This window comes from Sarcophilus harrisii, chromosome 5 (genome assembly GCF_902635505.1).
Source record: "Sarcophilus harrisii chromosome 5, mSarHar1.11, whole genome shotgun sequence".
Lineage (NCBI taxonomy): Eukaryota > Metazoa > Chordata > Mammalia > Dasyuromorphia > Dasyuridae > Sarcophilus > Sarcophilus harrisii.
The window spans coordinates 287,364,607-287,380,247 of record NC_045430.1 but is presented as its reverse complement, the minus strand read 5'-3'; the positions used below and the strand labels follow the sequence as shown (position 1 = coordinate 287,380,247).

At 43.8% G+C, this 15,641-nt stretch overlaps 1 protein-coding gene across 1 annotated transcript in view; it reads right to left on the bottom strand.

Annotated features, from left to right (window-relative positions):
- LOC100929514 (serum paraoxonase/lactonase 3) overlaps nt 1–13,840 on the bottom strand; it is a 28,205-nt gene extending 14,365 nt beyond the window's left edge. Inside the window, exons 1-2 of the mRNA XM_031940767.1 lie at nt 13,570–13,840; nt 12,061–12,131 (exon numbers count right to left, since the gene is read on the bottom strand). Of these exons, the coding sequence (XP_031796627.1) occupies nt 12,061–12,131; nt 13,570–13,643 (145 nt within the window). The 5' untranslated portion in view covers nt 13,644–13,840. The remainder of the gene's footprint in view (nt 1–12,060; nt 12,132–13,569) is intronic.
- Nucleotides 13,841–15,641: the final 1,801 nt, after the last annotated feature.

The window sequence follows — 15,641 nt, the reverse complement described above, 5'->3', positions numbered from 1 at the left end:
GGAAGAATGAGAGTGATAAGAGAAGCTTCCATGGGCCAGGGTTGGAGGGAGTGTTAAGTAATAACAAGGCAAGTTAGTGGGTAGAAGTAAAGTAAGAGAGTTAACAGGGGTAGGAAATGAGATAATCTGTAAATATGTATATACATATATGTCTCTCTCTATATTCTGTAAGTATATATACATGTATATGTATATGATATGTGTACATGGACATGTGTGTTTATATATGTGTAAACATAAACATATCTATGCTTAATTGAAGACTGCTTGGGGGAGATGAAGGGAAAGAAAGGAGGAAAAGAATGAAGTAAAAAGCCCACAGCAAAAAAAAAAAAAAAACAAAAAAAAACAAAAAGAAAACCTACAAGGAAGCAAAGAAAAGATGGACAGTTCTGAATACAATGTGTTACATTATTATATACACTTTCTTGAAGTGGAAACTTATTGTTACATATTTTGAATCCCCTCAGATTCTGCTATGCACATGGTAATGTGATTCCCCCCTTCTCCCCTTCCCCCCCCTTTTTTTTAACCAGTGAGGTAACAATTTAATGACCTAACAGTAGAAAAGGTGGATCCCTAATCCCTGAGGTGAGTGCTCAGAACTGCTCTTCCATTACTGCACTGCTATAGAGTTGCTCAAGGACCAGGGACAGATCTCAATTCTATTCCGACCTTTTCCCATACCTTGGAAAACAAAAAGGAAAGAAGCGTACTTGTCCTGGCTGGAAGAGCAGCACAGCAATGGTCCATGGGTGTAGTAGAGTTCAGAGCCTTAGACAACAGAGGGAACTGAGACAACACACAGGACAAAACCGATGATGTATCCATCTGGGTTCACTCTAGCCCCCCACCCCCACCCCGAAGTCACTTGAGAAAGAGGCTGAAGCCCAGCATGAGGGGAAGTGATTTGAGATTCAGTCCCTAGGGCTGGGAAACTGTCATCAAAGAGTAGAGACTATCAGAAACTGGGCAATCTAAGAGTGGACCATGGGGGTCCAGTTTGAAATGATCAAGCATCTTCAGAGGAAACACAACTTAATCAACAAGGAGATATGAATGACAGAAGAGAATGTGGCTTCTAGGTCAGAGAAACAAGTCTGGAATCTGTGGATAGTACTTCAAGACAAAGGAAAATAAATCAGCACCTTAATGAGGCAGAGAAAGCAGTGGAATCCCAAAAGAGCATGGAACCACAACATAAAATTCCCAAGTGGTTTAAAAGAGAAATAAGAATCGGCGAAGCAGCATTTATGGCCTGCACAGCAGAGATAAATGCCAGAATAAAAAGCACAACTCCAAGAAAGCAGATCTCACCAAAGAAATGAAAAGGAGAATTACTGAAAGAAAATTCAAATATGAAGAAGTGAAGGACAATCTGGAAGAAGAAATGGGAACGATCTCCCTAAAACATCGATCACAAAGACACGATGCATGGAAAAAAAATTATAAGTCTTCCAGAAGAACATGACAAGTTAGGAAAAAACTTAAACAATAATGCAAGAAACAATACAAGAAAACCACCTAAAACTTCTGATCACTGAAAACAAAATGACAATCACAAACTGCATGGATCACCCATGGGGAAAGAACCTATGCTGCAAACTCTAAGACACATAATGGTTAAACTGAACAATTCCAATGACAAACAAAAAATTTTGCAAGTGACCAAGGTGTTCTACTCTTCCATAGAAGAGTATAAATATATACTCTTCAAATATATAGGAATATATATATATAAATATATTTGAATATAAAGGAAAGGAAATTCTAACAGTCCAAAACTCTTCTGTATCTCTAGAAGGATGGAATGGAATAATGGGTTACTGAACTTGAGAACTATTAATCACCATGCTAAACTAGATAATCATTATCTTATCAATTCCACTAAGTTAACACCTTGTTTAAATCAATCATCCTGCCCTTTACACATTTTACATGTACTACTATGTATGTTATGTGTTTTATGTGTATCACTTTCACTTGAGCCTGGGACAATTTTCCTGAGAGACAGCTCTGTAATGCATGACTTTCATTTGAAAAAACTGAGTCTTCAACACCAAGGTGCTGGTAAAGAGAGAAGCTTTTTTTGAATTCTAGGAAGCTGATGTAAGAGATTTCTTAAAAAAAACAAATATATAAGGACTCGTTGAAGGGAAAATAACAAGTTTCCTTGGAGCCATAGGTACCCGGAGAGTCGGATATCATTGTGCTCCTTGATTCTTCCTCTCTGAAACCCCAAATAACTCTCCATCTTAATTATTTCTTTCTCTGCACATTTCTTTGACTCGTATTCTTTTTGTCTATTCTAATCTATATAACGTGATCACTTTCTTTTAATGTTTACTTTAATAGAGAGATTTACTATTTAGTCATGATGGTCATTTATATAACCAATATTCATTGAGATGGGGGGTAAGTTGATGATAGTAAGTAAAATATCCTTCCCCTGAAAATGTGCATACAATGGTTTTTTTTCCCATCATTCCGACTTCCCACATTGCTTAATCTAATTCAACAACAACAGCTATTGAGCAAAAAGTTCCAGATGCAGTTATAGGCATGCAAATAATTCACTTTACTTTCTCCAATGTGAAACTTGGGATTTTTGTTAAAGATGGAATCTTGAATAATCAGTCAGCCGATAAACATTTATTAAGCTATGTACCAGGCACTGAATAAAAGTTCAATTTGTTGCAGTCATAAAGTCACTATCAATCATTGCTATAAACTCTGAAAAGAATATTCACGATTAGAAGTCTGTTATATGATGAAAGTTATCTATAATGATAAATGATTACATTTCTTTGATTTCTTTGTTTCCATTTTCCATAGAAACAGTTTGTGTAGGTAGAAAGTTGGATGCTAAGCAAAGATGATCTATATTTGGTTCCAGTCTATGACAGTAATTGTGAAATAAAGGACAAAATATTTCATCTTTGGGCATCATTTTCACCATCTAGTAAAAGAGATAATAATAACCATGTATGTATCACAGAATTACTGAGGAGAGTAGGTAAGATAATGTGTGGTCTGTCCTTTGCAATCCTCTAGAAGGATGGAATGGAAATGATGGGTTACAAAGAGCAAAGGAAGTTAAAGCTGCAGTCTAAGGTGCCCAACCCCCAAATCTGAGCTTAACCATAAATGAAAAAAGATGGACATTCAATTTTTAAAAATAGGTGTTTGAAACATCTGAAGAAAGAATGTAAGAGCTGAACAAATCATTTGTTTTGCAAACATCCCAGATAACAGAAATACAAGAAAAGCAAATAAATGCGGCACTAAGAAAGATGACAACTTTCTAAATGAACACCAGGATGGGCAGCTAGATGGCGCAGTGGATAGAGTACCAACCCTGAAGTCAGGAGGATCTGAGTTCAAATATGGCCTCAGACACTTAACACTTCCTCACTGTGTGACTGTGGGCAAGTCACTTAACCCCAATTACCTCAACAAGAAAAAAAAAAAAAAAGAAATAAAGGCCATTTCATTTAAAATAAATAAATAAATAAATGAACACTAGGTTAAACAGATGTGATGGTGGAGAAAGGGGAGAGCCAGCTGCCTAGGGGTGAATCTATGCTTCTTTGTGGGGATAAATTACACTACTGGAAGATGCATAATTGAGGAGATGGAGGAGAAGATAGAGGGGAATATTTGATGTAACCTAATCAACTCAAATTTCAATAATAAAGAGAAAATAATTTCTGCTGTCTTTCAAGAAGAAAAACTACAGGAGAATGGGTGCTGAAGGAAAGGGAGTAATGAAACAGGGGGAAACATAGGGGGATTCCACTGCAAAACACTCCAATGGGATAAAGAGATGAAGACCTTACATATGTTATAATATTCAGAGATTTGGTGTTTAGAGAGACACCTCCTCATGTCCTCAAGAAGTTTCATTCTAAGAGGGAAAAACAGCTCATAAAAGGAGACTGGAATGGGAGGTACTTGGGATGGGGATGGCTTGATTTCTAGCTGGTGACTACAAAACGTAATGAGGGCACCTATCATCAGTGCCCCATTCCCATGGGTGATGAAAGCTAAAGGGAGAACAAAATGGTTTGGAGACTTTGAGGATGTTCCCCTGAACTTTGGGCTTTCCATAGCTGGCCCAAAAGCCCGAGGAGAGGTCAGGAAGGGTTCCATGCCCTCCCGCTGTGAATGACTTGGCTTTTCTCAGAAATACAATGATCTAAGACAATCCCAAAGGACTCAAGATGAAACATACCATCTACCTCCAGATGGCATTGAATATGGACTAAAGCATGCTCTCTCTCTCTCTCTCTCTCTCTCTCTCTCTCTCTCTCTCTCTCTCTCTCTCTTTTTCTTTCTTAGTTTTCTTCCAAAAAATAACTAATATGTTCTACATGATTGTGCATGTATATCAGGCTGCTTACCCTCTCAGGGAGGGAAAGAGAAAGAAAAAAGGAAGGAAGGGAGAGAATTTAGAACTCAAAATTAAAAAAAGAACATTAAAATTGTTTTTACATGTAATTGGGAGGAAAATAAAATATTATATTCAGTTTGGCTGAGTAAGTTATTCTTTCCTTCCGGAATATTGTAGTCCAAATGCTCTTCTTTATCGTGTTAGCTGCTAAATCATGTGTGATGTGATCCTGACTAGCTCTGCAGGACTTTTTAAAAGAATAAAGTAAGGGACAGCTAGTTGGTGTAGTGGATAGAGCACCAACTCTGAAATCCGGAGGACCTGAGTTCAAATTTAGCCCCAGACACTTAACATTTCCTAGTTGTGTGACCCTGGGTAAGTTACTTAACCCCAATTACCCCAGCAAAAAAAGAATAAAGCAAAAAGTACCCAGCAGAAAACAAAAGAAAACCTCCAAGGAAGTAAAGAAGACATGGACAGTTCTGAATACAATGTTATTATTTATATATGCTTTCTTGAAATGAAAACATATTGTTACATATTTTAAATCCTCTCTTACTGTCTGCTGTGCACATGACAATTTTTTCCCCAGTTTTTTCTTTTTCTATTTTGTATTTAAGCTTTAAATAAATAAAAAAATTTTTAAAAATTTCTAGATCTTTCACATTTACACAGTGGCCATCCAGCCTCTGCATGTAGGCATGAACCTACCTCATCTCCAAGTAACCCCTTTCATACCTAACTAGATTAAACTGTTACCTTCTTTCTGACATCTAGTCTCAATTGGCCCCTCTGAAATGTCCTCCCATTGCTCCTGAGTGACCAGAAGAAGCCCATTCCCTCTGCTAAAGGACTGGAAACTGACAACCTAGTGTTCCAACAGCATAGGAAGGTTCACAAAGTAGTTCTGTCACTTGGGAGAGTCCAGCCCTCCCTGGATATGCTCCAGCTTCTTGAGGCCCTTTTCTTTTAAAAAATATTATATTTGTTTTAATTGGCCACGATTTACCTTCTCACTCTACACAAGGAAAATGAAACTCATCATAGACATGTATGGTCTATTAAAACAAATGCCTGCATTGAAGCTGTCCTAAACATGGGTCTTATTCTGCATTCTGAGCTTTCCTCTCATCAGCAGGTAGGCCTCAAGTTTTCCCAGTAGTCCTCTGGAATCCTCAGTCACTAAGCTGATGAGTTCAGTACCATAGTATCCATCTACCTAGGACTATCTTGTACATCCTTCCCTCAATTTATGGGTGTTTCCTTAGGGTATTATTCTTTGTTGCTTCTGAAAGAGCCATAAATATTTTTGTGCGTCCACATAATTTGTTTTTCTTAGGATTAGTCCCTCCCTAAGTCTAATTTCCCTCCAATTTTCCTTTTCCCTTTTCCTCCCATTTCCTTGTAAAGTACAATGGATTTCTGTACCCAACTTTGTGTGTGTTTGTGTATTCTTCCTTTCATTAGCAGTTTAGGTGAAAGTGAGGTTCTAATGCATCCATTTTGTGTGATAATTTCCTTTAACCTTCCTTTCCCTTCCTTCCTCCTTCCCTCAGTGTATTCCTTTCTCCTCTCTTTCCATTCCCTCCCAACTTTCCCGACCAGAATCATCAAAACCTAATAGCCATGCAGAAAAAGCATTTGATAAAATCCAACATCCATTCCTAATAAAAACACTTGAGAGTGTAGGAATAAATGGACTTTTTCTTAAAATAGTCAGGAGCATATATTTAAAACCATCAGTAAGCATCATATGCAATGGGGAAAAACTGGAATCTTTCCCAGTAAGATCTGGAGTGAAGCAAGGTTGCCCACTATCACCATTACTATTCAATATTGTATTAGAAACATTAGCCTCGGCAATAAGAGTGAAAAGTTAAAGGAATCAGAATAGGCGTGGGGAAACCAAACTTCCTCTTTGCAGATGACATGATGGTATTTAGAACCTAAGTTCTTAAAAGCTAGAAATAATCCATAACTTTAGCAAAGTTGCAGGTTTTAAAATAAATCCCCATAAATCCTCAGCATTTTTATACATCAAACAAAATCCAACGGCAAGAGATACAAAGAAATTCCATTCAGAATAACTGTCGACAGCATAAAATATTTGGGAATCTATCTCCAAAGGAAAGTCAGGAATTATATGAGCTAAATTACAAAAACTTTCCACAAAATAAATCAACTTAAACAATTGGAAAAATATCAATTCCTGGATAGGTCGGCAGATATAATAAAGATGACAATACTCCTAAATTAATCATTTATTTATGCTATACCAATCAGACTTAAAAAATTTTAAGATCTAGAAAAAAATAACAACAAAATTCTATGGAATAATAAAGGTCAAGAATCTCAAAAAATTAATGAAAAAAATCAAATGAAGGTGGTTTACCTGACCTAAAACTATATTATAAAGCAGCAGTCACCAAAACCATTTGGTATTGGGCTAAAAATAGATTAGTTGATCATGGAACAGGTTGGTTCACAAGATAGAATATCAACTTGCAATTTAGTGTTTGACAAACCCAAAGTCTCACTTTTTGGGATAAGAATTCATTATTTGACAAAACTGCTGGGATAACTGGAAATTAGTATGGAAATTGGCATGGACCCACTTAACACCGTATACCAGATAAAGATCAAAATGGGTCCATGTTTAGGCATAAAGAACAGTTATAAATAAATTAGAAACATAGGATAGTTTAACTCTCAGACTTGTGGAAGAGGAAAGAAAGTTGTGATAAAGAGAACTAGAGACCATTATTAATCACAAAATAGAAAATTTTGTTCATCAAATTAAAAGCTTCTGTACAAACAAAACTAATGTAAACAAGATTAGAAGGGAAGCAACAAACTGGGAAAACATCTTCCGTTAAAGGTTCTATAAAGGCCTCATTTCCAAAATATATAGAAGCTGACTCTAATTTAGAAACAAGCCATTCTCAATTGATAAATGGTCAAAGGGTATGAACAGACAATTTTCAGATGATGAAATTGAAATCATTACCACTCATATGAAAGAGTGTTCCCAAATCATTATTAATCAAGAAATGCAAATTAAGACAACTCTGAATACCACATACACCTGTCAGATTGGCTAAGATACAGGAAAAAAAGATGGTTTGGAGGGATGGGGAAAACCCCTGATACATTGTTGGTGGAGCTGTGAACGAATCCACCATTCTGGAGAGCAATCTGGAATTATGCCCAAAAGTTATCAAGCTTGCATACCCTTTGATCCAGCAGTGTTTCTACTGGGCTTATACCCCAAGGAGATCTAAAAGAAGGAAAGGGACCAGTATGTGCAAAATGTTTGTGGCAGCCCTGTTTGTAGTGGTAGAAGCTGGAAACGGCCGTGCCCATCAATGGGGAAAGTTGGGCAAATTGTGGTATATGAATGTTATGGAAATTATTGTTCTGTAAAAACGACCAACAAGATGAATACAGAGAAGCTTGGAAAATTACGAACTGATGCTAAGTGAAATGAGCAGAACCAAGAGATCATTATATCGTCAACAATGATCTTATGAAGATGTAATCTGATGGAAGTGGATTTCTTTGACAAAGAGACCTAATTCGCAATTATCAATGATGGACGAAGCAGCTACACCCAAAAGAAAAACACCGGGGAAATGAATTAAACTGTTTGCATTTTGTTTCTCTTCCCGGGTTATTTTCCTTCTGAATCAATTCCCCTGTGCAACAAGAAAACTGTTTGGATCTGCACACATACATTGTATCTAGGATATACTAGGACATATTCAACATATATAGGACCTTGCCATCTAGGGGGAGGGGTGGAGGGTGGGAGGAAAAATCGGAACAGAAGTGAGTGCAAGGGATAATGTTGTAAAAAAAATTACCCTGGCATTGATTCTGTCAATAAAAAGTTACTATAATTAAAAAAAAAAAAGAAAGAAAGAAAAAGAAACCACAAAAAAACAAAACAAACAAACAAAAAAAAAACCTAATAGCCATTTCTAAGCCATGTCCAATTGGGTTCCCTCTTTGACCCCTAAGGTAATGGGGCTTAAGGGAAACACAGGTAATATCTCTCCATATTTGAATGTAAACAGTAGATCCTCGTTTAGTTTTTTATCATTGTTCCTTCGAGTTGGCCTTTTAATGTTTTTCTTCCCTGTGTTTGAACGTCAAAGCTTCTCCATAACTCCAGTTTTTTCATCAGGATCGCTGGAAACATTTCATTTCATTATTTCATTAACGATCCACTTTTTCTCCTGTAGTTTTGAACTCAGTTTTGCTGGGTATGTTATTCTTTCCTTCTGGAATATTATATTCCAAGTTCTCTTCTCCTCTATAGTGAATAAAGGTTGCTAAATCATATGCGGCACTGACTGGCTCTATAGGACTTGAGTTCTTTCTGCTTGCAGCATTTTTATCTTGACCTGGAAGCTCTGGATTGTGTCTCTGATGTTCCTGGGACTTATCATTTGGAAGTTTCTTTTGACTAATGGTTTTCTTCTATTTCTGCTTTGCCCTCTGGTTCTAACAGAAACGAGCAGTTTTCTTGATTTCCTGAAAAAAAGGATAGGTAACCTCTTTCTGGTTATGAGGCTCAGATAGTCCAATGATTTGATTATTTTTCTCCTTGACTTTCTTTCTAGGTTAGTTGTTTTTCTATGAGATACTTTACATTTCCTTCATGTACTTTGTGGAGTCACTGGCTTTGATTTTATCCTTTTTGAGTTTTCATTTGAGTGGTTTGAACAGGTTTGTGCTTCTTAGGACAAAATGTTAATTCCCTTTTCAATTTTCCATTTTCCCCCTCCAGAGCTCTCATTTCCTTTTAGGAAAACATTTTAAACTTTTTGTTTCTTGCTTCATTTCTTTCGGGAATTTTAGTTAATGCCCAAAGTACGTTTCTTTAAGATTTTGCTTATAGATGTTTTGAAGTCATTCTTCTTTATTTGTGCCTTAAGCATCCCTGTTACCATGACAGATTATAAATGCTGAGTTTTTTCTTTTTCCTCCGTTCTTGCTGTGTATTTGTTGATTTGGATGATGTTAGGGTGGGGCTCCGTGGCACTTCTGATCTTATGGAGAGTTCTGTTATTCTGGAATCTTGGGGACAGGGACAAGAGCTTTAAATACTTCCAAAAGTCTGATTGGGGGCAATGTCGGATCACCATCTCCTGTTCTGAGCCCTGCATGTTTCTGATCTGGATTTGGATCTCCATTAGAATGGACTGTCCCCATTCCTACCTCACAAAGTGACATCAGGCAACTGGGAAACTCTTTTGGTTCAATGGCAACATTTTAGACTCCCCTTTGGTTTGGGATTGCTTCTCTGGTTATTCCTTGCAGACTGGCCCAGATGCTAGAAGTAAAACTCTGTTTTATGCCTGATGCATGACCCGTACCCCTGCTGCTGCTAGCTTCTGGGCTTACCCTTTCTTCAGGACATTACCCAGGGTCTCCCTATACTGCACAGGTTGCCTTCTCACTCTGTCCTGACTTTAGAACCTAAGATGAAGTAAATGGGTAAACTGGTGCTGGTTCCCCAAAATCACCCAATACAGTCAAACTGGGCTGGTCCTAGTTCATGGTTTTTCTTGGCCTGAGCTCTAGAAACCCAACCCTGGAGCTGTTTATTCTACAAATTATAGTCAGAGACTAGAAGAACTATTTAGGCTTCAGACCAAAGTGAAAGAAACAGGGATTTCTGGCAAGAAAATCACTGACTCCTGGGTGCCTGGAGCCATCCATAGAATAAGTTTGTGCATTTCCCCCTCCCCAATGACCCTGGAAAGAATGTGTTCCCAGAAGGTTTGAGTGATTATGGTTGAGATGCTCAGGAGCCATCGCCTCAGTAGGGTCTAAAATGATTCCAAATGGCTATCACACAAGTCCGGGAAAATAAGTATGTTAGTGATACACCCAGCACCTGGACCCCATCCATTGTCACCTCACCCTGACATTTCAAGTGGAACATAGCCAAGTTAGATACAAATCACAAGAAAGCAATTCTTAAATTCAAAATTATTAAATACTTCAAACTTGCCAGTTTCCAGCAGACGCTGAATCCCTCCTCTCAAGGAGCTTATAATCCATTAGAAGGCCAATGAAAGTATATCCAGAATAATATAAGTAAATGCAGGGTAATGGGGGAGGGGCATCCGCAGCTCAGGGATCTGGATGATCTCATAAAAAAGGGGGAGTTTGAGCTGAATCTTGAAGGAAAAAAAGAAAACATCCTGATGTGAAGATAAGGGCTTACTAATGATTTCTTGCATTGAATAACAATGACAAAATTTTTACCAGAAGTCAAGGTGGAGGGCCTGTATGGCCTTGGGCCAATGAACCCATCCCTGAAGATTTTATCGGGGACTCTCTCTTAGAACATTGGTTAGAGCTGCAATAATCTGTTTGGTGGGGTAAAGGTGGAGAGGGGAGAAGAGAGGGGTTCCAGAGCAAGCATCAGAGAAGGTGACTGACTACAAAGCAGATTTTAAAGGTGACTTGGTTGAAATGCAGCCAAGGAGGGAGAAGGGCTGGGTGGGCCTGGAAAGAAATCGATTGAACAGTTTCCTCTTATAGCTAATTTTCTTCTTGCTAACCAAGGCCAAACTCCATGGTTTCCACTTGTAGAAGGAGCCAAAAATATTGCCAACACTGAAACTTTTGATGTCCTGAGGCAAAGGCTTGATCACCCTGCCTTGGTTTCACTTCTGATTTTAGTTTATTTGCTTCTCATTGACCAGCTCTCTCTGAATGACTGCCCTTGGAGGGAAGTGATTTTCCTATGGAAGAAAAGCTCTGTGTAGGGCCATGCTAGACCTTTTGTGGATTGACCAGCGCTTGGTCAGGTTTAAAGCATCTTAATGGATCCCTTAGTGGAATCTCTTGTGATACTCCAAGGAGGAGAGGGGAGGAGAAGAGGACTACAGAGAGGCTTGGAGCCAGCTCAGAGAACTCTTAGGAGGAAGGGAGTCGGAAACAAGTGAGAGAGAGTTGGAACAGGACTGGACTTCGGTAGAAACTGGACTTGACTGACTCCCCAAGGGTGAACTGACAAGGTGGGGCTGGAGCAGAGAGCCACAAAAGAGTGGATCTACTCTCATCCAGGAAGAGAGACTTAGTGTGAGAGCTACTCAGAATTCAGGATGGATTTCCAGAGAAAAGGGGGGCAAGTTCCATTCCTGGACATCTCGAAGATGGCGTTGGGTATCTTGGGTGAGAGGTCTCCAAGAGCAGGGGCAGCACAAAGTGAAGGCAGGAAATGGAAATAGATGACCAAATTTCAGGTCCAGCTGACCAGTTGGGTGACCATGGACAAGCCATTAACCTCTGCTGAGTCTCAGTTTCATGTCTGGGAAATGGGCCTGATGCTCCAACTTTCCAATTGATCTCACAAAGATGTCATCAGCAGTGCACTGTGTGACCTTGGGGACCCCTGAGGGCCTCCGGATGTGTGAGTTTTGTTACTGGGTAGGGTGAGCCGGAGGCTGTTACAATGTCCAGTGGGACAGGCACCCAGGGTTTGAGATACGTGGGGGTGCTGGGTAGGGGAAGGCTATGTGCTGTGGGCCTCTAGTCACTGAGAGAAAGACTGGGCCCCGAGCAGAAACTGAAAACCCAACTTTGATGAGTCTAGTTCAGGGAATGTTGCCCCCCTCCCCATGCCCAAGAACAAATCTCATACATACCTAGTCCTGGAACTAGGTGGCAGTTGGGAGGTTCTACTGGGTGCACCTGGTGGGGGATATTCATCCTTTGTCTGGAAAAACACAATTTCACAGCAGGGAAAAAATGAGCCCCCCAGAATCCGGGAATATCTTAGGAGGACTCCAGTGTGGTCCTCGTCTGCCGTCGGGGGCGTATGGACAACAATAATCATCAGAGTCCCCTGCTCAGCTCACTGCCTGGCACAGAGAAGGTGCTTAATAAAATCAAGAAATTGATTAATTGATTCCCTTGCTTGAGGCTTGGGTGAATCATCTTCTTTTACTCAGCCTCAATTTCCTCATCTGTAAAATAGGACTAACAGAATTGGTTTCAAGTGAAACCGTGGACAGGAGCACAGGTCAAAGCCTGCGTGTGGCTCCTGAATTAATCAGCGATCAGAGAGAAGTGATAAGTCACAGGGCAAAGTCACCTTCCTCTCCTGACACACCTCAAAGCTGGCATCAAAACCAAACCCAACTAACCTCCCAAACTTGAGCGAGATTCTTTCAGAGTCCTGGGAAGCCAGAGCCCGGAGCTCGGGTTTCAGTTCTCCGCCTCCAGTTCCTTGTTTCTGTTTGCTGAGGTGTTTCAGCAAGTGCCCCAGCACCACTCCCCAGCACCCGTGCCCAGGCAGGATCACTTGACAGCTCTGGTGCCCACAGCCTGCACTCTGCCAGTGCCCCAGCAGGGCCACAATAAGAAAGCGAGCCAGGAAAATCTGTAAGTATCACTGGAGAGAAACGACAGCCTGTGGCCACTGGCACCGGCTCCTTTCTTATCGGCCAGGAGGGGCACCCTCAGAGGCCAGCAGGAAAGGCCACGGGGAGGGAGTTTCTCGAGTTCTTTTTGTACTTGTTTAGATAAGAACTTGAAGTGCCCCACCCCCGAGTCCTGGGAGGAAGCTGCTCTGCTCCTACTGAATGTTACCTCCCCTGCCTCCCATTCCTGCCTGCAGCCTTGGTCTTGGCTTTAAGCAGCCAGGTTGGGGCAAGGTTGAGGCTGCTGCCGGACCTGCCCTTGGCTCTGTCCCTCTCCCCTACTGGGGTCCTGGGAGCTGCTCTCTCTCCCAAAGTCTGGGCTTTTTTTTGAATAGCCTCCTGTTTCTCTCCCTCTCCCTGTTCCTCTCCTTCCCCCCCCCCCCCCCCCCCCCGTGAGCGTGTGTGCTGACGCGCACCCCTTGCTCTCTGCCCAGGAGGGGCTCCCGATGCCATCCTTGGTCCCCAAGACCCTCTCCTAAGGCTCGGAGAGGCAGGCGTGCGGAGGCTGCCCCAGTGGCGCCGCGCCCGCGCTCCGCAGCTGCTCCAGGGGTCGGCCCCAGGGCAGGGGAGATGGCCGCTGGCCCTGGCCGCAGGCAGAGCGCTCCGGAGAGCGCCGGACCCCAGGCCGTCCCTTCCACGCTCCGTCTCCCCGGGGCCCGGGGCCCGCCGTCCTCGGAGCAGCAGCAGGACTGGGTCCCCCGCCATTCCCGGCTCCCAGGGCTCCCGGCTCACCTGAAGGTCACGAATCTCTCCCCCACGAAGGCCAGAGCCAACCCCAGGACGGCGAGAGCCAGCAGCTTGGCCATGACCGAGCAGCGGCCGCCCCGCAGCCCGAAGGCGGGGGCCGAGGCTGAAACCAGGAGGGGAGGCCGGAGAGAGAGCCGGCGGAGGAGCGGGAGCGCAGCGGAGCGCAGCGGAGCGCAGGCCAGCTCCGCCAGCCACAACAACTCCTGCACTCTCTCCTCCTGCGCGGGCCCTGAGGGGCGTGCCCGGGGCTCCTCCCTCCTCCCAGAACCAGTGCCCGGAGGGAACAGGGTGGCCAAGCTCCGGCTCCTCGGCCCCAGGGAAGCGCCGCGGGCGGGGGCGGGGGGGGGGGGGCTGCCCGCTGTCTGCCTGCGGGCCTGCCGTCTGTCTACGTCGGGGTCGTCCAACACCCCGAACGCTAAAAGGCCGGGGTCGGGGAGTCTCCTCCTCCGCAGTCTTCGAAGGCCGGAGTCCGGGGTGTGGGAAGGGAGGACGCGGGATTGCCGAGCTCCGACAGACACATTGCCCTACGGAGACCTAGACGCGCACTGGCGGCTTCACTGGCGCGCAAAGTCCGCATCCTTTGGACCAGGAACCCCCAAACCCCGCTCCCTCCCCGAGTTCTCGGACCCTCTCCCCCCTCCCCAGGAGTGTTCTCGGACCCTCCCCCCCGTCCGCCTCCCCTCTCGCAGACAGTGGAGGGACTGTTGGGCGGCGGAGGGAGCGGCGGCGCTCCCAGGGCTGAGGGATCCTGCTGGGATGGGAGAGGGAACCTGCTTCAGCCCAGATGCCCCGAATATCCGAGCCCCGCCTCTCCCACCCGGCTCCCTAGGAACGGCGGTGTCAGCCTCTGCCCAGGTCACTGAGCGCGCGCACATATCCAGCAAGTTAGCGGGGGCGCGCGGTGGCTCGGGGAGTGCTGGGATCTGGGCCAGGAAAGGTGCGGGCTGGAGCCGGGCTGCAGAGAACGCTGGACGGACCGCCAGTGAGGGCCAGCCTGGGGGAGGGAGGGCGTCCCGGCCTAAAGGGGAACGGAGGCGTTCCAGTCTAGAGGGCAATGAGAGCAGGAAAGCTGGGGGGGGGGGGGAAGAACTGTTCCCCGGACTGAGGAGAGGAAGTTTCCTCAGCTAAATGTCTTCGTTCCCTAAGCGACGGGCGTCTGCACCCTCACTGCCCTAACTGCTGGAGCCACGGATGCCCTCCCAGAGCTTGAATCCTGGGCCCCACAGAGGGGAGAGGAATCCAGGAGGGCACATGGTGAGAACACGTAAAGAAGCAAATTTAGAGGAGGGGGAGGGAAAAAGAGGAGGGAGGGGTGGGAGGGGATAAGGGGTGGCCCCTACTCTCTGGGAAAGGCTCCGGCAGTCGCGCTGGAGCTGCTGTAATGTTGGGTTGGCTTTCTGGAGATCCTTCAGACTGGCCTTGGGCTCAGCAGGATAGACACCATGAGAATGGTCAAGAATAGAGGCTAGAGTCTTTATTCTGGCCCGTCTTGATCTTAGTACAGGAGGCAGGAGGCAGGAGAGCCACCAGGAGGCTGGGCAAAGGTGGAATGTCCTCGTTGGCCCTTATATACCTTATTGTAATTACATCATTAGGGCACAGAGTATGTGTGAGCTAGAGAGCTGGGCACAATGATATAATTGTGTATATCATTAAGTCACTAAGTACTAAATATGTATGGGAACAAGAGAACCATCAATTCCACGGAATTAACACCTTGATGTAAGTATCCCTTGCTTCAAGCAGAACACAGGTGATCAGGCCCTTCTTGACTTCTCAGGAAGAGAACACCAAAGGGAGGTGGGGAGCCAAAGCAGACCCTGTCAGCAGGTTCCCTCTGGGCTGAAGGGTCTTCCACCTTACCCAGAGTCCCCCCTCTATCTGCTGCCCTCTACAACTGGCCATTTAGGGAGGTTCTGGATTCTAAGAGGCAGGAATGAAGCTGAGGTGGGCAGCCAGTTTGTCTGGCTGCTGCATGGAGATTCAATGTGGACCAGTTAATGGAAGCTGGGCTCTCTGTGTGCAGGGACCAGTTAATGGAAGCCGGGCTCTCTGTG